This window comes from Phocoena sinus, chromosome 10 (assembly GCF_008692025.1).
Source record: "Phocoena sinus isolate mPhoSin1 chromosome 10, mPhoSin1.pri, whole genome shotgun sequence".
NCBI lineage: Eukaryota > Metazoa > Chordata > Mammalia > Artiodactyla > Phocoenidae > Phocoena > Phocoena sinus.
In genome coordinates, this window is record NC_045772.1 from 97,201,973 (window position 1) to 97,228,541 (window position 26,569).

General features: G+C 52.1%; 1 protein-coding gene across 3 annotated transcripts in view; it reads left to right on the forward strand.

Annotated features, from left to right (window-relative positions):
• The window catches only part of VWF (von Willebrand factor), a 136,660-nt gene that overhangs the window by 70,745 nt on the left and 39,346 nt on the right, over positions 1-26,569 (forward strand). For all 3 annotated transcript variants that reach the window (XR_004351871.1, XM_032646290.1, XM_032646289.1), the window contains 16 exons: positions 4,116-4,219; positions 5,242-5,380; positions 7,894-8,028; positions 10,993-11,139; positions 13,307-13,447; positions 13,590-13,703; positions 15,532-15,688; positions 16,237-16,395; positions 17,054-17,189; positions 18,464-19,818; positions 21,224-21,340; positions 21,421-21,561; positions 21,853-21,996; positions 24,751-24,915; positions 25,966-26,009; positions 26,324-26,501. Coding sequence is in view for 2 of the 3 variants with exons in the window: in XM_032646290.1 (XP_032502181.1) it covers positions 4,116-4,219; positions 5,242-5,380; positions 7,894-8,028; positions 10,993-11,139; positions 13,307-13,447; positions 13,590-13,703; positions 15,532-15,688; positions 16,237-16,395; positions 17,054-17,189; positions 18,464-19,818; positions 21,224-21,340; positions 21,421-21,561; positions 21,853-21,996; positions 24,751-24,915; positions 25,966-26,009; positions 26,324-26,501 (3,376 nt within the window). In the remaining variant the exon portion in view is untranslated. The remainder of the gene's footprint in view (positions 1-4,115; positions 4,220-5,241; positions 5,381-7,893; positions 8,029-10,992; positions 11,140-13,306; positions 13,448-13,589; positions 13,704-15,531; positions 15,689-16,236; positions 16,396-17,053; positions 17,190-18,463; positions 19,819-21,223; positions 21,341-21,420; positions 21,562-21,852; positions 21,997-24,750; positions 24,916-25,965; positions 26,010-26,323; positions 26,502-26,569) is intronic.

A 26,569-nucleotide genomic window follows, 5' to 3' on the forward strand; every position in this document is an offset into this window, starting at 1 on the left:
GCATGAACCATATTATGGACAGAGATGCTATAGGAAGTTAGTGCACACTGGGGAGCAATTTTTTGGACCTCAGGATCCACATGTAAGACCCACTAGATCAATAAAATGAAGGGGTTGCACTAGAAAATTTCCCAAGTATTTTTCTACGGTTAAAAAATCCTTGAATGCACTTCCTGCCTTTAAATTAGACTATTACCTGCTTCCACCACGAGGTGGCAGCAAAGCACAACCCACCGCCCGGCTCACTCCGTCCCAGTCGGGGCTCCGACTCTCCAGGCAGAGCCAGGAGCCCTAAAGACTCACGCTTTCAACAACCACCCCCCCCCCCACCCCCCGCCCGCCTCACCCCGCCCCGAGGACACAGAAGGAGACCGAGGAGAGAAAGGACACAGAACCATTCAAGGCTACATAACTGTGTAGTGGAAATCCAGGCCTCCTGACTCCCAGTGTAGTACCCCTGTCTGGGAGATGCTCACTTACGCTCTGAAGTCCAGCGGTCACATTTTCCAAACTGGTACCCAGTTCTGCTGGTACTGGAAAAGCTCTCAGCAGCTGAGATGTGTGTTCATTTCCCTGGTCCTTTGAGGCCCAGTTTTCTCACTGGCCCACTATGAAGACCGAAAAGCCTTTGGCACTGCTATTTGGTTTTGTGTGTGTGTGTGTGTGTGTGTGTGTGTGTGTTTTTTTTTTAAATTAATTTTTATTGGAGTCTAGTTGATTTACAATGTTGTGTTAGTTTCAGGTGTACAGCAAAGCGAGTCAGTTATACATATATCCACTCTTTTTTAGATTCTATTCCCATAGAGGTCATTACATTGAATAGAGTTCCCTGTGCTGTACAGCAGGTTCTTACTAGTTATCTATTTTATATATAGTAGTGTGTATATGTCAATCTCAATTTCCCAATTTATCCCTCCCCCCCTTTCCCCTTTGGTTGGCGCTGCTTTTTGAAAGGTAGGAATTGGGCTCAGGGGCCCATCCAGAGAGGGCCTCTCATGTGCGTACTGTAAATCCTACGAGATGTAATTCTAAAAGGCCCAAGAAAGCCCCCCTGTCTCAAAGATATCTCCTGCACTTCCTATGATTTGCCACCTAATCAGGTTTACTGAAATATAATAGGTATGAATTTAGTTTGGTTAATCAAAAACAACTTTAAAAAAGCTTCCCTTATAAATCCTCATAGGAAGTCATTCACACTTTAGCATGAGTTATTTCATCAGATTCTTTCCTCTAGCAAACATCTAGTTGAAGGCAGCTGCATTGAGCTGGAAGTATTGGCGGGGAGAACAGAGGACAGCTGGAAGGCAATAAAAGATTCTGGAGAGTGGGTCAGTATGGCGGGGTGAAGATGGGGCCTTTTCAGAGAAGAGCAACAATGCCAATTTTTTTCTACTTCATAATTTTTCTTGCTGATCAAGACCCAGGACCGTGTTCTCAGCACGAGCCTTTCTTACTCAAGGTGTCATGAGCTGATGAACAATGGCGACAGCTATTTCTGCCTGTTTTCTTCTGCAGTCCTTGAAGGACATGCGTCAACTTTCGTCAACTTTATCTTACTATCCTTCTGGTGTCCTAAAGGGAAGAAGACTAGGCAGGAATGGTTCTCTTCTTTTCAAACATGAAGTTTAAGTAAGTGACTTGCACGAAATTCACTTCGGGGCTGCTGTACTGGCCCACCCTACACGTGGACCTGTTCTCATCTCCATCCCGTCCGTCTCCTGCTTGTGTCTTTATCTTTCTATCTCTGTGGATTCTTTAGCGCTTTAGGACTCTGGGTGCTTTTGGCTAGGCTGGTGATATTTGATCTTCTGTTCCAAGTCGGGAGCCTCCTGCTGAGAAACCTCTCCTCTCCCTTTAAGGCTCCACTTTGCTTCCTCCACCTCTGACCTAGGTCTAAACCCATGCCCCTGTCCTCATTTGATACCAAGGTCCTATTTTAATACCATAATCCATCAATTAGTCATCTCCTTTCACTAAAATAAGCAGGGCAGAGAGGAGCCATGTGGTTTGTCAGTGAGAGCTGGGAAGGGGGTGACAGTATTATTTCATGGCCAAACTGGGATTTGAGTTTTCTGTCCCTTGGAGGAGGGCCGGGCTCCCTGGGACTCACCCCTGGCCCAGGCGAGGGGTTACCTGGGCCCTGGGAGTGCAGGACTTTTTGTCAGTGGGTTGACCACCCTGGAGAGAGGTAAAAACGTCCGGCACGCAGACCAAGAGGCATGGGAGCCCTCCCCGCAGCTTGCTTCTGCTCAGGGGAGATGAGCAGGGCCACTTTCTGGAATCCATCCTGCATCGTTTCGCCTCACATAATGTTTCCCATAACGAGGCTCGTTGTCTGGTTGGTCTCCATTAACTGCAGGAGCCCGGGCTGGCGAGCAGGTCGGGGGTCCACAGGGAGGCCATGGTCATTCCCAGAATAGCCACGAGGTGGCGGGTCTGGGACTTACATCAAAGATGACAAGCTTGGGGGATGCGGGGGTGAAGCCTGATTGCAAGGCTTTTGAAGACTGGGGTGGAGGGACGTTTCCCATCTTCCCTGTTCCCACTGGGCTGCCATCCTCCTTCCTGGGTGCCTAAGCTGGATGTGTGCCAAGGACATTGTGGCCCCTGGAGGTATGAGCCACCTAGAGCGTGGTCCCCCAGCATCTTCCTCACTCTAGCTCCCATCCTGCCCCTTCCCTTAGGCCTCGGGGACTCAGGAACACTCCAGAGGCTGCATGAAGCTGGTGGCTGAGTCGTGGAGGTTCTTCTTTCCACCCCTTCCAACACACACACACACACACACACACACACACACACGCGCATGCACCCACACATACACATGCATGCACACATATACACATGCACACACATAAATTTAGTCTTTGTTCAGCCCAAGACCGCTCTGTCCCAGGGCTTTGTCTGGCTATAGGCCCAGGGAACCCAGGCTTGTCTGCAGAGTGACGGGATCGCACAGATGCTAAGGCACCCAGACCAGCAGCCTCTCACCCCTCGGGTGGCTCTGGAACCAGAGTGCCGTGGTCCCTTCACCCAGGGTCACGCAGAGCCGGCGTCCAGGGCTGCCTCCTAGGGTTGGGACAGAAGCAGATCTACGTGTGGGATCAGAGTGGGTTTGGCCAGCTCTCCCTAAGGTCACTGGGGCCAGCGGGTCTTCGTTCTTTTCCTCCTGGCCCCGGCACCCCTGAGGAGTATAACTTGTCACATAGTTACTCCTTCACTGGTGGGGGGGTGGGGAAGAAGGGCAGGCCCTGTGAGGGTGTGTTGGACCGTCAGGGGACGGGGTGACAAGGGTGCTCGTGGGGCTTGAAAACCCCCAGCCTCTGGTTCTGGTCCATCCCTGCCTGTGGCCACTATTCAACTTTCACCTCTAGGGCATTAAGTGCATTGTTCACTAATTAATTCATTTTATTAAATACATTATCCATTTTCTTCAGCTATAGAACATAGTAGATGCTCAATGAAGAACATTCAGAAAAAAAATTTAAAACCAAAAAAGAAAATAAGGTTCCCTTATCCTAGCCCACCAGAGGCAACTTCTACACTTCCCAAGCCCTTTGGAGGCAACTTATATATTTCCTTCAAGACTATTTTGTTTTTGAAATATATGCATATATATATTAATCATTGGGACCATATGTGTATACAGTTTTAGAAATTAACAGCATAAGTAGTTCTCAAAACTTTTCAGACTTTAATGCGCTCCACAGGACACCATCACCTGGAGGTTCCTTAATGGGTTTAATCACGTTCCTATTGTTGAACACTTAGTTGCTTCCATTTTTATTTTGGAATGATAAATAATTGTACATTAGTTTTTGCCTATAACTCTATTACCTTTGGAGAAGTCCTCTGGAGGAATTACTGGGTCTAAGGAGATGCACGTCTCAAGGGCTTCTGACATGTGTTATCAGTCTCCACCAGGTCCCAGGGCTCCTGCCCCTGCAGTGTATGAGGGCGGAGGGGCTCAGAGTGTCTTCAGCTGAGCCACGGGGAACAGTGTAGACAAGAGCCGGGATTCCAGCCCCAGACTGGGCGTGGGCTCCCTGGGCCGCCTCTGGCCGCGGCTGTTGGATCACTCGTTGCGGCCCCAAGACTTCTGGATCGCTTTCCCTTAGGTCCGGCAGGACAACAGGTGTGTGGCCCTGGAAAGGTGTCCCTGCTTCCACCAGGGCAGAGAGTACACCCCCGGAGAGACGGTGAAGGTGGACTGCAATACTTGGTGAGGCCGGGAAGGGTTCCAGCGATGCTGGGGACGGGGGGTGGGGTGTTGCTCTGGTACTTGCTCCCCTCCCACCCATGGTAACGTGGCTGCTTCTTTCCTTTTCTCTGTGCCTCTGTTTCTCCATCTGTCAAATGGGAGACTTTATCATCCCGTGTACTCACCCCATGGGGACACTTTCTGGACAGCAGTGTTTCCTGGGGAAGATAAGGGCCATATCCATCACTGCATGCGTGACCAAGCTATCCCAGGGCACGGGATCGGGGGTCCTTCTCTGGCCTTGTCCTCTCCCCCAGCCATATTGTGAGTGTGCTTGCCTGGAAAGAGACCATCGTTCACACAACCCCAGGCTCTGCTCACTCATCGTCCCTTTCTTTGGGGCAGTGCACAGCTTTAGGGAAGGGCCACGGGGACAGGCAGTAAGGGGCTTAGTGTCTGTGGCCTGAGATCTGAGCTTTCCACCGCTGCCGCCCCTGTCGGGCTTCCTGATGTCGGCTCTGTTACTGGGTGGAGGGATGGGGCCATAGGGCAGCCGGCAAGTCGCTGCGGGTTTACACACATTGCTGCCCACCCTCTCCTGGCAGAAGCTCACAGCTGGTCACTGTTTCCCCAGCTCAGAATTTTCCTGCCATTCTGGACGTGTGTCCCCTTAGCCTCAGAGGGGCTATCGGTCTCAGTGTCTTTTCTGTAGAGACCCTGCGGCCCCTCCCAGGTGATGTCCTGGGAGACTGGGCTTTGGCACGTCTGGAGCAGGTGGTGACAGAGTGTCCCTGGGTCACCTCAGCCAACCAGGGCCCTTCTTTGCCTCGTGACGGGGGTGGGGGGCAGCATGACTTCCCTCTCCTCCTGGGCCCCGTGCTCTAAAAATGTGTGGGTTCATGACCGCGGGGCCCTGTGAGGTCCGATCCACAGGCTGCAGACCACCATCCCGACGCTTCCTGCGGCCTCCTGGAGGGTGGGTGGCGTCCTTGCTGAACCGACGCCCGAGGGCCCCGCCCTCACCCCCCCCATCTTGTTCCCAGTGTCTGTCGGGACCGGAAGTGGAACTGCACGGACCGCGTGTGCGATGCCACCTGCTCCGCCCTGGGCCTGGCTCACTACCTCACCTTTGACGGGCTCAAGTACCTGTTTCCCGGGGAGTGCCAGTACGTCCTGGCACAGGTGAGAGCAGGGCTCGGGGGTGAGTGTGCTCCCAGACCGGATGCCACCATTCTGTCGGTGGAAACAGCACTGGGGGCTGGTTTCTACGGGAGTGATTTTCCAGCTCCTGGAGAGGCAGGACCTCGAGACTCGAGTGACTGCTGTGTCCCTCCAGCTCACCTGCGCACCTCCCAGGACGGGGCAGAAGCTCATTCGTTGACTGGCCTTGTTGTGGGGCAGGCTCCCATCCGCCCCAGTCCCAGCACAATGCAACGAGAGGAAGGCTCCCTTTCCTTCTGCAGACACAGCCTCAGTCAGGGAACCAGTGGGGAGTGGAGCCCGGGCTGGATTTCAGCCCCAGCACCCTTCCTGCCAGCATCCTTGGGCAGTGAGCAGCCCACTCAGGGAAGGTTGAAATGACCCCTGGAGTTTGGTTCCCGCCCTGTGATTCTATTCTATTTTATTCTGTTCTATTCTCTCTCTCTTTTTTTTTTTTTTTTGCCGCACCTCGAGGCTTGTGGGATCTTAGTTCCCCAACCAGGGATTGAACCGGGCCCTCGGCAGTGAGAGCGCAGGGTCCTAACCGCTGGACCGCCAGGGAAGTCCCCATTCCATTCCATCGCATTTTCCACCATTTTCATTTCTAACCTCATGCAGCTCAGAATGGGGGGGGCGGTGAGGGACTGTGGGTACAGAAGGTCCCGCTGCCCGGCAGGCCGAGGAGCGGCCTGGGGGAATCCTAGCTGCTGCGTGAGGGCTGCTCGGCCCCCTTTCCCGCCCACGGGTTCCTGCAAGTTTCTCTCGCTGGTTGACACCGACGTGGGTGAGCAAGGAGGGCCGAGCGCTTTGTCCTCCAGGCGGCTGGGCTCTGCGCAGCTTAAACGACTGTGGTCTCTCCGTCTCCGCTCTCGGGGGCGTCAGGGGAGGGGCTCCGTGTGGGCTGGAGGGAGGACCGCAGACCCGAGGGGGCCTCAGCCCCAGAGACAGAGCTGCAGGGCCCGGGAGTCCGGCAACGAGGACAGGGGCACCAAGCATGACGCCTGCCCAGCGCGCGGGGAGCGAGCCCCCTGCCTCTGGCCCGCGCCCCAGGCTGGCCCCAGAGAGGTGGGCGGCGCGCTGGGGAGACGGGTGTGCACCCCACGAAATGCTTTTACCCACACCCAGGAACCCTCTAGGGCTTTCCCACACATCGTCTATGGAAGCCCGTCTTTCTGTTATCTGTCTGCTTCCCAGCCTTGGTAGCAGAAGATGGGGTGATACCAGCTCTGGGGCTCCACTCCCCAGCCAGGTTCAGATCTGGGCACCCAGAAAACACGACATTTCAGTGCAGCGAGAGGGGCCGGTCAGACCTACCGCCCCAGCTCTTCCTGCCTAGGAGCCAGTTGGAGTCCCTCCGAGTCGTGCCCCTCGTGGGGCTGCTTTTCCTGCCCCACCGCCAGTGCCGTTGTCCCCTCTGATACTTTGTCCGGGGGGCCCCCCTCCCTTTCCTCCCTTCCTCCTTTGGGAGGTGTTATCAGGACTTAACTCTTTCTCCTTCAGAAAAATCTCAGCTGGTGACAAAGCACTTGTACCTTCGTTCTCTCTTTTAACTTTCACAATCCCATTAACCTAAGACAAACCCGTTTAACCTACCAATCCCATCAAGTTGGCGGATTGCATCTTACAGAGGGGCACATCGTGTGTGTGGAATGTATGTATGTGTGTGTGTGAGTGTATGTGTCTTTGTATGTGTGTGCATGTGTGTGTGTTATATATATTTGTTTGTGTGTGGTATGTATGTGTGTGTGTCTTTGTGTGTATATGAATGTGTGTCTCTGTACGTGTGCCTCTGTGTGTGTGTGTGTATGTGTATGTGTGTGTGTATGAGGGTCAGAGAGGTAAGTGACTTACTCAATATTATCCAGTAAGTGGCAGAAACAAGGCCCACCCCTAGCTTTTCTGTGCTGGGTGTTTTTTTTCCCATCACATCACAGCAATAGCCACCATGGGAGATATTTGCCAGAAACGTGTCCGCTTTTGCTTCCTTTCTATGCAATTCCCCAGCGAGGACCACTGCTCCCATACCCTCTGTTCCCTGCTAGGGACGGTAGCTCAGCTGGTGTTGCTGGGTCCTGCAGTCTTTGGTTACAGTTCTGGGCCAGCAGTCCAGAGGGACTCCACCAGAACTTAGAGCTGCCAAGTGCCACGTGGCTGGACTGTGCTAGTTCCCCGGCTGAGGCTGGACTAACAGGCTCAGGGCGAGCTGTAGGCTGATGGGTCCATGTTCCCTCTCCCTGTGTCCCTCCTTCTCTCCCTCCCACCGCTCACCCCCCCCCCCACCTGGCTGTAGGCACCTGGTTCATAGGTGATGGCTGAGGATGACACACCTGTGAGTGTCCTCCGTCTCTGTCTGTCTGTCTCTCTCACACACACGTGGACATGGCAACCTCCTGTAACACATCCTTCAAAGGCTTGAGGTGATGGGATGCCAGTCTGCTGATCTGGGGAGGAGTAGCAGGGATAGTGTTTCTATCCTGACACCTGTTTTTCCCCAGGATTACTGTGGCAGTAACCCTGGGACCTTCCGGATCCTGGTGGGGAACGAGGGGTGCGGCTATCCCTCCCTGAAATGCAGGAGGCGCGTCACCATCCTGGTGGAAGGAGGCGAGATTGAGCTGTTTGATGGGGAGGTGAGTGTGGGCTCGTCCCTCCACCCTCACGTCCCTCTGTCGGCTGATGAAGAGCACATGCCGAGTGTCCGTCCAGAACGTGTGTGGATGGAACGTTGTGCAGCCAGTGGAGCGATGAGGCAGCGCTGTATCCTCTGACCTCGCCTCGTCCTGTGAGGGTGGCGGGTGGCAGGTGGTGACAGATTACACGATCCATTTTAGTGGAAGGAAGTGCAGACACACATGTGGAGAAGGGTGTGTAACCGTATCTGCACCAGTGTTGGGAGAGCCAGGGCTGACCTCCGGAGGCGACGGGAGATGGGAGGGTGGGAGGACTTTCATATAGGAATACGTATATACACACACATATATACATATGCATTATATACACACTATATATACAAATATACACACACACACGAGTATACTATGCATACACACATATACATATATGTTATATGCCCACAGTTATACATATTATATATACAAATATACACACATACACGTATATTATATATATAAATATATCATACACATATATACATATATATTATAGCCCACATATATATATTATATATACAAATGTATATGCACATATATACATATATATTATATACCGACGTATATATAAATGTATACAAATGTATGAACACATATGTACACATACATTATAAATGCAAATACGTTATACACAGTACACAATATACATATATATTAGATCCCACATTTATATGTATTATATATACAAATGTGTACACATATACACATATATTATGCATACAAGTATACACACAAATGCATATGTATTATATACCCACAGTTTTATGTATTATATATGAATGTACACACATACACATATATTATACAAACAAATATACACACATATATACCCACAGTTATATGTATTATATATACAAATGTATATACACATATATGCACGTATACTATGCATACAAATATACACATGTATACATAATATACAGATATATCCCATTTACATATATTATATATACAAATATATACACGCATATACACACATATATAGTATATATTATATACCCACATTATATATTATATACTAATGTATACACACATATACACACTTGTATACCTATATTCACAAAAATATATACACACATGTGCATACATATATACACACATATAGTATATATACAAGTATATACACACATTATACATCCAATATGTTATATATACACACGCATATATAAATATATATTTTGGGAGATGATGGTGTTTGGGGGGATTTTTACCTTCTTTTATGTTTTTCGGTTCTCTTTAGATAAAATCTTTGCTAAAGAGCTCAAAGTGCACAGACTCAGGCCCTGTGTGCTAAGAGCTCACAGAGTGGCTCTCAGAGGTCTACCTGAGAACCACCCAGGAGACCTTGTTTAAGACACCAACCTTCAGGTCCACCCCCTGGCTCAGGTCTGGGTGAGGCCCAGGAACCTGCGTCTGAAGTGGCAGGGGTCCCTGGAGCACAGCTGTGCTGGTCTGGCCACATCGGTACCTGGGAGACCTGGATCTGGGCTCACCCCTTCCCCATATCTTCATTTTGTTCTGTGGCCTCAGCCCGCATCCTACCTTCTGGCAAATACCCACCACTGGGCTTCCCTGGTGGCACGGTGGTTGAGAGTCCGCCTGCTGATGCAAGGGACACGGGTTTGTGCCCCGGTCCAGGAAGATCCCCCGCTGATACCAGGGGGTGGGAGGTGAATTCTCCTCCCTTAGAGAAGATAGCTGTGGAGCAAGCAGGACCTGTTGACTTGGGTCAGCCGTGTCCATTTCAGGGGCAGTCTACTTAGGACAGATGACAGTGGTGACATAGAGTGGGAGGCTCTGCCTGTGGTGTGTCCCCAGGGAGAGGACTTTGGTGAAGGGGTGACAAGTTCTTAGCGTCAGCCTCAGTCTTATGGGTTATATGGCCAGCCAAGTACCGTGAAACGGGCAGGGAGGGCTCGGCACCGGCAGCGAGTCAGCCGAGTCAAGGGCTCAGGTCCTTTGGGGGCTGAAGTCTGGGATTCCTGCTTCCAGCGCCGAGCTTCCCTGTCTCCCTGTTCAGCTGTGACTCCTGCTGACGGCAACTCGAGTGGGAGATGGGAGGAAAGGGGAGAATCTAGTGCTCGTTTTAATAAAGGGGTGGATTTATTTTTTAATAAGCCAATAAGGGATTTTATTTTAATTAATTTATATTTTTAACATCTTTTTTGGAGTATAATTGCTTTACAATGATTGCTGCTGTATAACAAAGTGAATCAGCTATATGTATACATACATCCTCATATCCCTTCCCTCTTGCGTCTCCCTCCCTCCCACCCTCCCAATCCCACCCCTCTAGGGGGTCACAAAGCACCGAGCTGATCTCCCTGTGCTATGCGGCTGCTTCCCACTAGCTATCTATTTTACATTTGGTAGTGTCTATATGTCCATGCCACTCTCTCACTTCGTCCCAGCTTACCCTTCCCCCTCCCCGTGTCCTCAAGTCCATTCTCTACGTCTGCATCTTTATTCCTGCCCTGCCCCTAGGTTCATCAGTACCATTTTTCTAGATTCCATATACATGCGTTAGCATATGGTATTTGTTTTTCTCTTTCTGACTTACTTCACTCTGTATGGCAGTCTCTAGGTCCATCTTAAATCAGTTGCCTAGAGGTGCTTAAAACCATCACCACATTAAAAACATCTTTAGGGGACCATGTGTATTTAATGATCAAGTGTCCAAAAAATTCTTTTCATGACGTGATAGGTGATCTTTTGCCAGCAGGTTTCATCGTATTTTTAATCTCGTAATTATGTTTTTGCCACCACCTCTTCATCCTAGGATTCTTGGAGAGAGGTAGGCAAGATGGACGCAGCTCTGGCCGAACGGGGCAAATGACTAGCGGCTCTGGAGGGCCGTGGGGCGGGTGGAGCTGGGCCTTACACCCGACCATCACTGTCCTGGTCTCACACTGCGTCCTCCCTCAGGTGAGCGTGAAGAGGTCCATGAAGGATGAGACTTACTTTGAGGTGGTGGAGTCCGGCCTGTACATCACCGTGCTGCTGGGCAAGGCCCTCTCCGTGGTCTGGGACCGCCACCTGGGTATCTCTGTGTTCCTAAAGCAGACTTACCAGGTGGGTGGCCCTTCTCCGCTTCCCCCTCATCCTGTCCGGTTGCATCTTCAGCTTCCCGGGCAGCAGTCCGCGGCCCCCGCCCGCCGTCTTGGGGGAGGGTGGGTGGTTACCTAGTCCAGCCTCCCTCCCGCTGCAAATAAGACTCAAGGGTTAGCGTTCACCTTGGCTGTTCCCGAGACAGGCTCTTTCTGGGAAGGAGGGAGGGTTCCCGGACCCTGCAAACAGTCCCTTGAGTGGCCTTGCTAGGCAAGCAGTTTATATCCACAAAGAAAGGAAAGAAAAGATCGGGCAAGAGCTATTCTCAAGGTTTCTTAACCTCAAGAGGCAGACGGTCATGCGTGATGTTATCATAACTCTGCAGAGCATTCCGGGTGCACCCTCCCACGGGGCCACAGGCCAGCATCGGCCGATGCTTGCAGGGAAACTGCTCAGCACCTGCTTTGGGGAAAGCGGCTTGCGGTATCCGTCCAGGTTCCGATGGTTTGCTGGGACTTCATTTTCTCTGACGGGCATGAATGTGACAAGTGCTCTGTCTGCCCTGGTGGCAGGACAGACCTTCCCAGCAACTGTTCTAGGCACTGTGGACACAGCAGGGAAAGAACTATATATAAATGTATATACATATGTATATAGTTATATATTTATATGTATCTTAACTTCGTATTACTTTCCTATTGCTGCTATAATAAATTACCACAGACTTAGTGGCTTAGAAAAGCAACACAAATAGATTATCTTCTGGTTCTGGAGGTCAAAAGTATACAATCGGTCGGCAGGGCTGCATTCCTTCTGGTGGCTTTAGGGGAAAAACTGTCTTCTTGCCTTTCCTAGCTTCTGGGGCTGCCCACATCTCTTGGCTGTGGTCCCATCCTCCATCGTCAAAGCCAACAGCATAGCGTCTTCCACTCTCTCTGCTTCTCTCTGTCACATCACACTTCTCACTCTGACTTCTGTGCTCCTTATAAGACCCCGTGATTGCACTGATCCCACCTAGGTGATCCAGGGCAGTCTTCCCGTCTCAGGACCCTTAACGCAACCACACCTGCAAAGTTCCTTTTGCCACATGTGGTAACATATTCCCGCTTCCGGGGATGAGAACGTGGATATCTTTGCGGGCGCCATGGTTTTGTCCACAGCAGCCCTGGTGGAGATCATATTCTAGTGGGGATCTTGTGTGTGTTAGATTGGTTGGTCTGATGAGACCTGTCTCAAAGGGTGTGAGTGGAGTCTTTGTGGAAGGGAGGGAAGGAGCCACGTAAATATCCTGACTCGAGAATTCAGGCAGATGGAGTAGCAGGTGCCAGAGCCCTAAGGTGGACGGTGTTTGTGTTCGGACACGGAGGCCAGGGTGGCTGGAGAGGGGGGGCTTGGGGTGACTGGTAGTTAACAAGGGCAGGGACGGGGCAGGGGCCGTGCCATGGGGGCTGTTGGGCCATGTAAACATCTCTGTCCTTTTGTCCATGTTTCCCAGCAAAATAGAATAAGTCACATCTCTTTGTCCCGAAGCAGGGCTCCAAATTTGTTCTAAGAGCATGGCATCTTTTCTTTTCCAGGCCAAATAGCTCCGGTTTTGTCCAGGGTTCTTATGTGATGGTTTCCACCCGTTCATTCGTTAGTCGGTCGGGACTTGTGTCCTGCAGCCCATGATAGGTGAACGTGGAATTGAGGAAGATATTATGTCAGCCCTGGGGGTGTTTAGTGCTGGCCAGCCTGCTCCAAACAGGCTGCAGTTGTTTAGGGAAGGGACTCACCTGTCCACGGTCGAGTAGGACTAGAACGTTCCCCCCTCAGACTTCTCACACTCTCATCGGTGTGATGCTGGACCAGTGCCTCTTCTGCTCAGACCCTTACTGGGGCAGCTGATGGTTTATACTGCAGACACCAGGGCCCTGGAGGCCTAGTTGGCCATCCAAGGGACATGGGCGGGCTGCCTCTCTTTGTGAATGACCTTGGTTTCCTTAACCTTAACATGAGGTCATTGTGGACGCCGGGCAAAGGCCTTGGCAAGGTCAAGACTTTGCTGGTCACCCTGGTCTCCCTCCCTGTCCCCTCCCACCTTCCTCTTCCTCAGGCGAGCCTGCCTCCCATGCTGCCTGGAACCCTCGCTTTCCTGACTCAGAGTTCGCTCTGAGGTTTGCAAAGCTTATGCTCCCAACTGGTCCCCCAGGAGCAGGTGTGTGGCCTGTGTGGGAACTTTGACGGCATTCAGAACAACGACCTCACCAGCAGTAGCCTCCAAGTGGAGGAAGACCCCGTGGACTTCGGGAATTCCTGGAAAGTGAGCCCGCGGTGCGCCGACACCCAGAAAGTAGGTCGGGGTCGCGGTGCGGACCGTGGGCGGTGGGTGCTATGGCCTGTTGGCGGGGGCAGAGCTTGGGGAGGGGGCCTCTTGGAGCCCTTCCGGGTTGACTCTTCCGGGTCCATCTGTGTGCTCCTGCCCGGTTCCCCAGGTGCCACTGGACCCATCCCCTGCCACCTGCCACAACAACGTCCTGAAGCAGACGATGGTGGATTCCTCCTGCAGCGTCCTCACCAGCGACATCTTCCGGGAGTGCAACAGGCTGGTGAGGGCGGCAGGGCCCCCGTGGGCAGGTGCTTCTAGCTGTGGATGCTTCCAGGAGCCTCAGAAATCATCTGCAGCTGCTCGCCTCTCTTGGCTTCAGGCTGGGGAACAGAAAGAACAGGGTGTATGAGGAGAGCAGTGCCCGGCAGATCATTTTTCTGCATGGTTCTCTGGGCATCCAATGCTGCTGCTCTTCCAGCCTCAGTCTTAGGGTTTGTCGCCCACAGATTATCTTGTCTCCGACATCAGAGCGGGAGCTTCCTTCTCCCATGCCCACCGTGCCTCTGGCCCCGGGCACCGCGCCGCTGCCCCTGTTCCCAGGTCTTGTCTCACGGAAACTCCTTTCTGGTCTTGAAGCAAGATTTTCAGCCTGCACTCTATGGCTTCTTTCTGTGTCTTTTGTTGTTGTTTAATTTTTATTTTATATTGGAACGTAGTTGATTAACAATGCTGTGTTTTAGATGTACAGCAAAGTGATTCACTCATACATATACATGTGTCTATTCTTTTTCAAATTCTTTTCCCATTTAGGTTATTACAGAGTATTGAGCAGAGTTCCCTGTGCTACACAGTAGGTCCTTGTGGGTTTTCTATTTTATTTTATTTAAAAAAATTTTTTATTGGAATATAGTTGATTTACAATGTTGTGTTAGTTTCTGCTGTACAGCAAAGTGAATCAGTTATACATAGACATATATCCACTGTTTTTTTTTAGATTCTGTTCCCATATAGGCCATTACACACTATTGAGTACAGTCCCCTGTGCTCTACAGCAGGTTCTTTTTGTGTCTTTATCTCACAAGGTGACAAGGAATTCCCCAAACAAGTTTCGATGCAATTTTCTCTCTATCTCTGTATGAATGTGTATACGCACACCTGTGTATGTGTGGGTACATGTGTGTATATGTATATGTACACACACACACACACACACACACACACAGCCACGTACACACACATGCTGCTCCGTGGCACCCCCCTCGTGGGAGTGACTGGTTGAACACCTGTGTCTCAGCTCTTTCTGTCCATCCAGTGATTTTTAATCCCTCAGGACCCGAAGGATACTTAGGATGCCCTGGTTTGGTGGAGACCTGAGGCACCTGAGCTGGAAGGGCGGAGACAGTGAGAGGGTCAGGGAAACCGGGGCTGTTGGGCACAGTGACCGGCTTAACGTCCAAATTCATTCTCACCACAACTGCCCTGAACAAGGTGGGTGTGGGGGGCCCGTCTGGGGCAGCCGAAGGTGAGAGTGGCTCCTGAGACTGAGCACGGACCAACGGTGGGCTTCCCCTCCGGGGAGACTTAGGGCCGGAGTCCAGGAGCACTGGGCCGGCTGCGGTCCAGCACGCTAGCCTGTAGCATCTCAGCGAGACAGCACGAGTGGTCCTGATGTGTTTCCTCAGTCTCTTTGCTGAGTGGAGGCCAGGAAAGAGTGTGTGTGTGTGTGTGTGTGTGTGTGTGTGTGTGTGTGTGTGTGGTGTTTATGTAAAACACGCAGACACCCAAGAGGGAGTGGCTTATGGGGACGTATGGATGGCTGAGCAGGTACGTGGACAGATGGACAGAAAGGAATGTTCTTTTGAAAAATTCTCAGGCACATCTCTTCTAGGAGAGGCTGGCAGGGTTTCTTTCTTCCCCTTTTCTTGCTGGACTCCACATAAGAACGTAGGATTTCTGCCTTTTTACCCATTTCCTCCTTGGGACCATTGCCTCACATCTTTCCTTCTGCCTGGAGCCCCTGTCCCTCCTCTGACCACTGGAACATTCACGCCCAGACCAAGAGCCAGAGTCCCCAAGTGCAGCCCAGGCCACCTGCATCTCCCTTGCAGGTGGACCCCGAGCCATACCTGGATGTTTGCATCTACGACACCTGTTCCTGCGAGTCCGTCGGGGACTGTGCCTGCTTCTGCGACACCATCGCTGCCTACGCCCACGTGTGTGCCCGGCACAGCGAGGTGGTGGCCTGGAGGACGGCCACGTTGTGCGGTGAGTCCTGCTGTCCCTCGTGGTCCCAGACACGCCCCTCCCCCCTCGCGCATTTAGACCTTGGGGGGTGAGGAAGGGCACCTTGGTGGGGGAGAAGACAGAGACCCATGCGGGGGTGATGGCCGAGGCTGAAGGGGGTTAAGGCATGCATGGGCATGAGGAGGCGTGGGACTGGAGACAGCGACGGGGAGAGAGCAATGGGGAGAGAGATTCAAGGAAATGGAGAAGAGGGAGCAGTGACGAAGAGAAGGAGGTGGTCAGAGTGTCTGTGATTAGACACGATCACATTTGCCATCGTGGTCAAGAAGCTCAGACATTATGTTGCGTCTTCCTTCCTGCATGTAAGTGGCTGATCATTTTTATAAGGAAAATGGATTCAGAACCACGATGCTCCTGGCTCAGGGGCTCTCAAAGCCTAGACGCCTCTCACGTGGGCGACTCCGTAGTTCCCCAGTAGCCTCATCCCCTCCTTGGGGCCGTCTGTCTGGGGTTGCCCAGGGTTGCCCGGTGCTTTAATAATGGTCCTGCCTGTTTTGGGGTCTGCACAGCCCAGAGCTGCGAGGAACGGAACCTGCGGGACAGCGGGTACCAGTGTGAGTGGCGCTACAACAGCTGTGCTCCTGCCTGTCCCGTCACGTGCCAGCACCCTGAGCCGCTGGCCTGCCCCGTGCAGTGTGTGGAGGGCTGTCACGCACACTGCCCTCCGGGTGAGGCCCTGGCCCCCGCGGGGAAGGGGTGCGGGGCTGGGATGATCCTCAGGAAAGCTGGCTCCCTGCACTGCTTCTTCTCAGCCTCGCCTGGTGGCGCCCTGTCCCCAGCCCCACTACCCTAGGTCGTGTTTCCGTGTCCTTCCACCAAAGCCAGGCCAACTGTGGTTTTTGTCAAGCTGAGCTCCCATGCAATGCTTCTGGGGTCTATTTATGGGCGTATCATCTAGAGCAGCGCTTTCTGGTAGACCTTTCCGCAGTGCTGGGAAAGTTCTATTCAAATATGGCTCATGTGTCTGGGGAATTGAATGTTCAATTTTATGGAATGTTACTTAATTGAGATTTAAACGTAGCCAGCCACATGTGGTTACTGGCTACAGTATTGGATAGCACAGATCTAGAGTTATCAGATATCTCCTTCAGTGGAGGAGCAAAAAGACCCTTGGAGATAAGATTTGCTTTGTCCTGGGGTTTGGAGGAGGCGAGGTGGGGGAAGGAACACCCCCTCCTAATTTTTCAGAAAGAAGGATGCTCCCTAAGCTGTGAGGGGACCCTTGGGGGAGGCAGGCAGAGCTGGGACAGGCCTTCTAGTACAAGGAGAGTCTTCCTTGTGGGAAAGGTGGGAACTTTGGCTCCTAACAAGAGGCTTCTCATGCAGGGAAAATCTTAGATGAGCTTTTGCAGACCTGCGTCAACCCTGAAGACTGCCCTGTGTGCGAGGCGGCCGGCCGGCGCTTAGCGCCCGGGAAGAAAATCACCTTGAACCCTGGGGACCCTGAGCGCTGCCAGATTTGGTAAAACAGTCCCCCTGGTTGTCCGAAGTGATGGGTCTTACTGTCTAACCTGGGGCCCTGCCCAGAAGTGTCGGTTTGGGGAAGAATGTCCTGTTCTTACTTACTTTGCTTCTCTGTCTTTGAGGACAGGCTATATTTCTTTTCCAGGAAATATCTCTCAAGAGATTTAGGTTTTCTACCTCTTCTTGCTGAAGGAAGGACGTGGTCTCTTCTTATCCTTGGAGGTGGCATCTAGTCCGGGGACAGGCATCTATGGAAGTCAGATTTCTTTTTTACTGGAGATGGGGATGCAGGGCAGGAAGAGAGGTGGAGCCCCTGACTCTGCAGTGGGGCACAGACACCTCGGGCCATGGCCAAGGTCCCAGGATGCGGCTCTTGTAACTGGGAGTCACGGGTCACTGCCCCCGGGCTCCCACCGGGGTTGAAGGAGAAGGTTCTAGCCTGTGTGGGTCTCCGTCACAGGCAGCTTGATTTCTCCTGTGGTCTGGCAGAGCCTGCCACTTTCCAGGACGCTGGTGAAAGAGAGAAATGCCCAGGGGATTGGAAATTTGGCCTGGCGGGGTGAGAATTTGTGTGTGGGGCTTGGGGCTGGGTGTGGAGCATAGCTAGACCCTGGCACATGATGGGGGTAAACGGTGGGTCCATTGCAAGAAAGAATGAGTGAGTCACTGTCGCTCTCTGTCTGACATCTTGGAGACCCCCGTATACCACTCCCAATGCTTTATTCTACCGGATCACGCTGGTATTTTGAATCTTTATCCATCTCTCTGAAGTGATTTTACTCCAGTTTTCCTCTCTCCCTTAGGGCCCGACATGTTAACGTAGTACAGAACTCATGCAGCTTAAGTTCTGTTGTAATAAATACTGAAAGGCATTTATCTTTGATAGAACATTTATAAGGCCTGGTCAGCCTCAACATTTTAAAGCAGTGTTTGTCTTTGGAGATATTTGGGAGAAGGCTTGAATTATAATTAAATATTTATGTTGCTAGAGACATAGGTTGAAAATAAACCAACTTTGAATGGCTGTGTGGATTGCTAAGTAGGAAGAAAGATTCTTTTTCGGGTCCTAGGGTGGGTGAGATCTTTGGCTTTCAAGGGGATCAAAACTCAAGGGAAGTGTGTGTGTGTGTGTGTGTCGGGGGGCTGCTTGGGGACTATGTTAAACATGGTGTCTCTCTCGAGTGGGGAGTGTTCCTTGGGGGCTCGGGTTCAGTGGGCTGGGAAGTGCCCAGAGGTTCTTCCTGAACCATTTCGGTCTCTCCCCTCTTGCAGCCACTGTGATGGTGTCAGCCTCACCTGTGAAGCCTGCAGGGAACCGGGAGGCCTGGTGGTGCCCCCCACAGAAGGCCCGGTTGACCTCACCACCCCGTACGTGGAGGACACGCCGGAGCCGCCCCTGCACGACTTCTTCTGCAGCAAACTCCTGGACCTGGTCTTCCTGCTGGACGGCTCCTCCAAGCTGTCTGAGGCCGACTTCGAGACGCTGAAGGCGTTCGTGGTGGGCGTGATGGAGCGTCTGCGCATCTCCCAGAAGCACATCCGCGTGGCCGTGGTGGAGTACCATGATGGCTCCCACGCCTACATCGCACTGCAGGACCGGAAGCGGCCGTCGGAGCTGCGGCGCATCGCCGGGCAGGTGAAGTACGCGGGCAGCGAGGTGGCCTCCACCAGCGAGGTCTTGAAGTACACGCTCTTCCAGATTTTCAGCAAGGTGGACCGGCCTGAGGCCTCCCGCGTGGCCCTGCTGCTCACGGCCAGCCAGGAGCCCCCCAGGCTGGCCCGGAACTTGGTCCGCTACGTCCAGGGCCTGAAGAAGAAGAAGGTCGTCATGGTCCCCGTGGGCATCGGGCCCCACGCCAGCCTGAGGCAGATCCGCCTCATCGAGAAGCAGGCCCCTGAGAACAAGGCCTTTGTGCTCAGCGGCGTGGACGAGCTGGAACAGCGGAGGGATGAGATCATCAGCTACCTCTGTGACCTCGCCCCTGAAGCGCCTGCCCCCACGCAGCGGCCGCTCACGGCCCAGGTCGCCGTGACGCTGGCACCCAGGAGGAGCTCCGTGGTCCTGGATGTGGCGTTCCTCCTGGAAGGGTCGGACAGCGTGGGCGAGGCCAGCTTCAACAGGAGCACAGAGTTCTTGGAGGAGGTGATCCGGCAGATGGACGTGGGCCGGGACGGTGTCCACGTCACGGTGCTGCAGTACTCGTACGTGGTGACCGTGGAACACTCCTTCAGGGAGGCGCAGTCCAAGGAGGACGTCCTGCGGCGGCTGCGGGAGATCCGCTACCGGGGTGGCAACCGGACCAACACCGGGCTGGCCCTGCAGTACCTGTCGGAGCACAGCTTCTCGGCCAGCCAGGGGGACCGGGGGCAGGCGCCCAACCTGGTCTACATGGTCACGGGGAGCCCGGCCTCAGATGAGATCAGGCGGATGCCCGGAGACATCCAGGTGGTGCCCATCGGAGTGGGGCCTCGCGTGGACGTGCCGGAGCTGGAGAAGATCGGCTGGCCCCAGGCCCCCATCTTCATCAAGGACTTCGAGACGCTCCCCCGAGAGGCTCCTGACCTGGTGCTGCAGAGGTGCTGCTCCAGAGAGGGGCCGCATCTCCCCACCCCCGCCCCCGTCTCAGGTATGCGGGCGCCTTGCATGGGGGCGAGGACTTGGGGGCACTGGGGGCGGCCTTGGTGGAGACGCGATTCTCAGGTTCAGATCTGGCTTCCCTGCTCTGTGCCTTCGGCCAGACCCCTGCCTTCAGAGTGTCTGCGTTTCCTCACCTCCCGGGCAGGGAGGCGCACCTGTGGTCTTTGTTTGGGGGGAAGGATCTTTTCTTATTACCTGAGTTTGAAAATGCAAAGGTAATGCAAGCTTATTAAGATGTAAGCAAAACCAGGATATGAAGTAAAAAAAAAAAAAGTCCTGCTTTACCATATAGCCTCATCCCCACCCAATTCCACTCCCTGCCTTGGAGGTAACCTGTTAAATATGGTGACTATCAGCTTTTGTTTACCACACTGGGTGGATAAAATTTTTCTCAGCACCTGACATTCTTCGGGGCAAGGCCAGGAAGTCCAGTAGATTCTGGAGCCGGGCTGCCTTAGTTTGAATCTCACCTCTGGCACCTATGAGCTGGGTAATTTTTGCCATTATTTTGGTAATAATTTTGGGGTAATTTTGGGCAAATACCTCTGTGTCCGTCAGTCTCCTCACCTGTGAAATGCTGGTAACACTAGCACTTGAAAAACGCTTAGAGCAGTACCCAGTACTGGGCAAGTGCTCAAAAATGACTTAACTCCACTGCTGTGATTATTACCTCTTAACTGATACTAACGACGCATCACTTCCTAGCTCTTTAACATCTTGACTTGGTGTGGTTGGGACGCCCCGGAATCACTAGCCTTCTTTTACGGTCTCTTGATCCCCATACTCGCTATCCGTGCCTTTGTTTCTTTGTCTTTGTTTTCATCAGAGCCACAGATTTATCTAAATTCTCGTGCTAGTTCAGTAATGGCATCATCAAATCTCAGAACAGTGTTTGGGCCAGAGTTTGTTTCCTCACTGCGATCGTGACCCTGTTCCCAAACGTTAACATGAGCTTTAGGCATTTTTAATCGGTTCACCTTCTAGATCCTTGTGTGCCCCGTGAGACCTGAGGACACACAAGCCCACCTTCCAGGGATGTGCTGCTCTGTTTCCTCTTGTCATCTGCCTGTTTTCTGCTCCAGTATTTCACTCAGTTCTAGAAGAGTTGCAGCCCCCGAAATGGAAGGGAGGATGCCTCTTGCTTCCATCTGTAGCATTTAAACTGCCTTTGGGTAGAGTTGGAGTCTCCCCAGTGCCTCCAAACCCGGGGACTCACGGCCCCCTTCCCTGCTGCCTGGCGCCAGCTGCCGAGGTGCAGAACTGGGGGACACGGCTCCCCTTTGTGGCGCCACGTGGTCGGCAGCGCCCTGCACACCCATTGAGTGTGTGTCTGCTGCAGGGGCCTGGTGCCAGTCCCCCACAGCCCTGGTTGCTCCCCTCTGCTCTCCTTGCAGACTGCAGCCAGCCCCTGGATGTGGTCCTCCTCCTGGACGGCTCCTCCAGCTTTCCAGCTTCTTACTTTGACGAAATGAAGAGTTTTGCCAAGGCTTTTATGTCAAGAGCCAATATAGGTGAGTGAGGCGCCCGAAGGGGCGCTTTCAGGGGCTCTTCCTGATTCAAAGTGTGACTTCTGTGCTTCCTCTCCTGTCAGGCCCTCAGCTCACCCAGGTGTCGGTGCTCCAGTACGGAAGTATCACCACCATCGATGTGCCGTGGACCGTGCCCCTGGAGAAAACCCACTTACTGAGCCTCGTGGACCACATGCAGCAGGAGGGAGGCCCCAGCAAAATCGGTAACGCGCTGGCGGGCTGGGGTGCAGGGGCCGCGTCTGGCCCCAGTTCTTGGTATAAGTGACCGGTTAACCCCGGCCGGCCCCTTGGCTCCTTGGCCTTAGTTTTCTTCCCTGTAAACCAAGGGCCAAGGTGCTCCTCCCGATCGATCTCACCTGTGTGTGAGACTCTCTGAGTCTCTGAGTTACTCGTTTCGATGACCTAAGGCTCCCCCTGGAGGCAGGATGCTCAGCCGGCCTCACACCCACCTTCCCCGCATCAGGACTGACTGTGTGGCCCGTTCTCTCTTCCAGGGAACGCGTTGGGCTTTGCGGTGCGCTATGTCACATCCCAAGTCCACGGTGCCAGGCCTGAAGCCTCGAAGGCGGTGGTCATCCTGGTCATGGGCACTTCCACGGACTCAGTGGATGCGGCCGCCGCTGCCGCCAGATCCAACCGTAAGTGTCGGGGGTGCAGTCCTGCGCCTGCAAACTGCTACCCGCAAACTGTTAAGAGTGGGCGGTGATTACTTTGCGACGTCCTGGCTGATTTTGAATACTTAATACCCACATGGGGCCTGGTTTCAAGCAGCGGGAAATTGCCCAATCCCTGTGTTATTTGGAAACCAAGCAGTAATAAATGTGTGTTTATCCTTCATGTGTCTGCATGCTTTCAACTGTAACTTTACTTTTATAAATGTATTTTATTTATTTACTTATTTGTTTATGGCCGCGTTGGGTCTTCGTTGCTGCGCACGGGCTTTCTCTAGTTGCGGCGAGCGGGGGCTACTCTTCGTTGCAGTGCTCGGGCTTCTCACTGTGGTGGCTTTTCTTGTTGCAGAGCACGGGCTCTAGGCGCGTGGGCTTCAGTAGTTGTGACACGTGGGCTCAGTAGTTGTGGCTCGAGGGCTCTAGAGTGCAGGCTCAGTAGTTGTGGCGCACGGGCTTAGTTGTTCTGCGGCATGTGGGATCTTCCCGGACCAGGGATCGAAGCCGTGTCCCCTGCATTGGCTGGCGGATTCTTAACCACTGCACCACCAGGGAAGACCTTGACTGTAACTTTTAACTTCTCCAAATATTCCCTCTGCGTTCAGGGCTGGGTCATACCCCCCGCGCCTGTGGTGTCCTTAGCCTCTCTCCACTCTGAGGCTAGAGTGATACATTTTGGGGCTTTGAGAGCCATCGGAGACCTTCCTGTATTCTGAGCCCCTGTCCAGTACCAGCCTAAGGGGCTTGGGGGTGCAGGATGGACAAGAGACCAAGGCTGCTGCTTTAGGAAGGGGACGGATGCAGGTGTGCCCGAGCCTCGGTGCCTTATGAGAGCTTGTGCTGTGAACAGCAACAGCACGTGAGCCGGGGCAGGCAGTGTCGTGCTGGCGGGGGGCTGGGTGAGTGGGATGACATGACGTGACACCTTCCCGTGTCCCCTGGAGCATGGCTCATCTTTCAACACCCCGCTCTGTCTTTCCTCTGATGTCTTCCCGAGAGTTATTCACTCCCTTTTCTGTACCATTGGAACTACTCAAAATGCGCAAACCACATTGTTTTTATGTTATATATCTGTTTCTTGCACAAACTAGGGATTCTTTGAAGGCATGGGCAAAATCTTGCTTATTTTTGTATCGTCTGTGCATGATGCACAAAATAGGTGGCCATTTAACGTTTGTTAAATGAATGAATGTGACCTATTGATGAAACCTATTGTTTTAGGGGAAAGGACCCTGAAAGGATGTACGTTGGGGTGATACAATCAGCTTAGAAAAGGTGAAAAGCTGCTAGCAGAAAATCAGCTCTAATCTTAAGCAAACTTCAAATACCTAGAACTTTCTGGAGAACTAATTGGGGTAATTTTATGATGGAGACTTTTCTCCTTTAGTATCAAGAATCCAAAGAAACACTTTCATTGAGAAAGGAAGCAGCTGTGGTCTGGAGGAAACAGACATGATCCAGGGCACATCACTGAACCATTCAAAGCCTGTTTCTCACCTGTAGACGCACATACCCCGGTCTAAGCCCTGTGACTGACATTTTCTCTTCTCTTCTTACACTCACCTCCTGGGTGGTCTCATTCTTTGTCATTCGTCTAGATACATTTATGCGCGATTGACTTAAGAATTCCTATCTCCAGTCTGGATTAGGAATTAGAACATCTCCACCTAGATGTTCTAACAGGCAAGTCAGCATAAACTGAATTACTGACCCTCACATCCAAATCTCCTCTTCTTACCGTCTTTCCCATCTTAGAAAAATGGCAGTTCCATCCTTCCAGTTGCTCAGGTCAAAAGCCTCAGTGTCCTTAATTCCTCTGTTTCTCTCATACGTCCATCCAGTCCATCCACAAACTATAGTTCCGTCTTCAAAATACACTGAGAATGCCACCACGCCATATCACCTGCCCACCACGTCCACCACTGTCTCCTAGTTCAAGCCCCCATCATCTCTCACCTGGATTACTGTAATAGCTTTCTACCTGGAACAGCTTTCTACGAGCTTCTGTCCTTGCCCCCGAAGTTCATAATCAGCAGAGCAGCTGCAGTGACCCTTTAAACATTGAAGTCAGCTTACCCATGTCACTCCTCTGCTCTCAAGTCTCGGCTGGCTCCCATTTCATTCAGAGAACATGTTCAGTCCTTCCCGTGGCCTCTGAAGCACTGCATGATCTGTGTCCCTCTCCTGCTTTCTCTGCTCCGGCCTCCCTGGACTATGCAGCCCATTTTCTGCCCCAGGGCCTTTGCACGCACTGTCTGTGTGCTCAGGATGTCCTCTTGGCTCCTTCTGCCCTTCATCTTTTCACCGCACACACCTCCAACCATCCTGTATGAAACAATAACCCTCACCCCTACCCTAGTAACTCTTATCCTCCTTACCCCATCTTGTTTTTTTCCTAGGCACTTATCCAGGTCTGAAATACTAGATATTTACTTACTTGTGTGTGTGTTGTCTGTCTCTCCCCAGTGTAAGCTCCATGAGGTCAGGACTTGATCTGCTTGGTTTACAGTATCCTCACTGCTTAGAATAGTACCTGACACAGAGCAGGACCTCACTAACCTTTGTTGATTGACTGAATGCCCTCCTCACAGGGTCGGTGTGAGTGGCCAGTTTGGAAAACATGAGGCTCTGTGCACACGCTGGGTGTAGCTTCAGGCCAGCGCATTTTGAGCCCACCTGGCCAAAGGCTGACACAGACCCTTTCTTGCTCCTCTGTAACCCTAGGAGTGGCGGTGTTCCCCATTGGGATTGGAGACGGGTATGACTTGGCCCAGCTGAGGATCTTGGCGGGCCCAGGGGCCAGCTCCAACGTGGTGCAGCTCCAGCGGATCGAAGACCTCCCCACCATGGTTGCCCTGGGCAATTCCTTCTTCCACAAGCTGTGCTCTGGTGAGTCTTGGCATGTTTTTCTTATCCCCCTCAAAACAGAAACAAAAGCAACCAGACCCATCTAGAGACTCAAAGGTTCTCATATACAAGATTTGGCCTTGAAGTAAGTTTGTTTTATAGGCCGGGACCTGTAAGTGTCTACTTGTGGAAGGTCGTAAGGCAAACCTCCGAGGGGTTACCAGAAAGTTCTCTGTGTATAGACCTCCTTCCATCCTTACTGTCCATGCTAACTTGAGCACAGGGCTCTTGGTCAAAGAAGTGGAAGACAGAGGCAGGGAACTCCAACATCCTTAGATCATGGACCTCTTCCCCATGCCCTGCACTCACCATCAGGATGGGTATAAAGGGCTTTAGAAAAGCAACAGGGATTTACCATATAGCACGAGGAATTACATCCAGTATCTTGTAATAATCTATAATGGAAGATAATCTGAAAAAAAAATAACAGTCCCTTTGCTGTACACCTGAAACTAACACAATATTGTAAATCAACTATACTTCAATAAAATACGAAACTGAAAAGATTAAAAAAAAAGAAATACAGTAACATAGAATATAACATCAAACTATAGTTTAAGTTGATTTAAGGTTAGAAACTTTTCATTTTTACCATACATGCTTTTTTTAAAACCTGGTTTTCTATATTTTCCTAATGTAATTAGCTGTGAGTCTAAACCTGCTACAGTTATTGCCCGTTCTCGATAGGTGATAGCTCTCCAGGTAGGAATCTTGATCTCTTTTAAGGTTTCAGCCTCTTGCTGCATTTTCCTCCCCTCACTAGGCACTGATCTATATACAAAAGAGGACAAGGAGGTACTGATTGTGGTTGTTGCCGTATTATCACTGTTGTGTCACTGTAAGGGCTACCAACCACAGAGAACCACGGGATGACGTCCTCCTAATCTCCTGTACCTGCATCCTCACTGCTAAACCCACTCACGTTCTCTTCAGAGTTAATCCAGCTTCGAGGACCAGCCAGGTAGCCGAGTGAATGGCTCAGAATTTCTGGATGGTGGGTGGGAACAGAGATCTTGCTTGTGTCTGTTTCAGGGTTCATCAGTGTTTGCGTGGATGAGGACGGGAATGAGAGGAGGGTACGTTCATTTCTGTTGACTTTGAAGGAAAGATCAGGAATGTATATTTGGGGCCCTCGTTCCCCTGGTAAACTTTTCCTTCTTTGGTCTGGGTCCAATTCTCCCTCTTACCATTATAGCCTCTTTTTTTTTTTTTTTTTAAATTTTGGTTGTGGTTGGGGTGGATCCACCTGTAAATCCTATCTTCTGTATCCTGTCTCCTTGCCATTTAGGCCCAAGGCCTAGTCTCTATGTTTTCCAAGGGGGTCAGTTGCCTGGTGGATGTTGAAGTGCCTCATTCCATTCCCTGCCTGAACCTGGTTCTTTCTCTGCAGCCCGGGGACATCTGGACCTTGCCGGATCGGTGCCACACGGTGACCTGCCTGCCAGATGGCCAGACCTTGCTGAATAGTCACCGGGTCAACTGTGACCAGCAGCTGCGGCCTTCCTGCCCCAACAGCCAGTCCCCGATCAGGGTGGAAGAGGCCTGTGGCTGCCGCTGGACCTGCCCCTGTGAGTCCTCTGCTTCTCCAGCTTGGACGGTGTTCGAGGGGCAGTGCTTTTCGCTTGGCTGTGCAGAG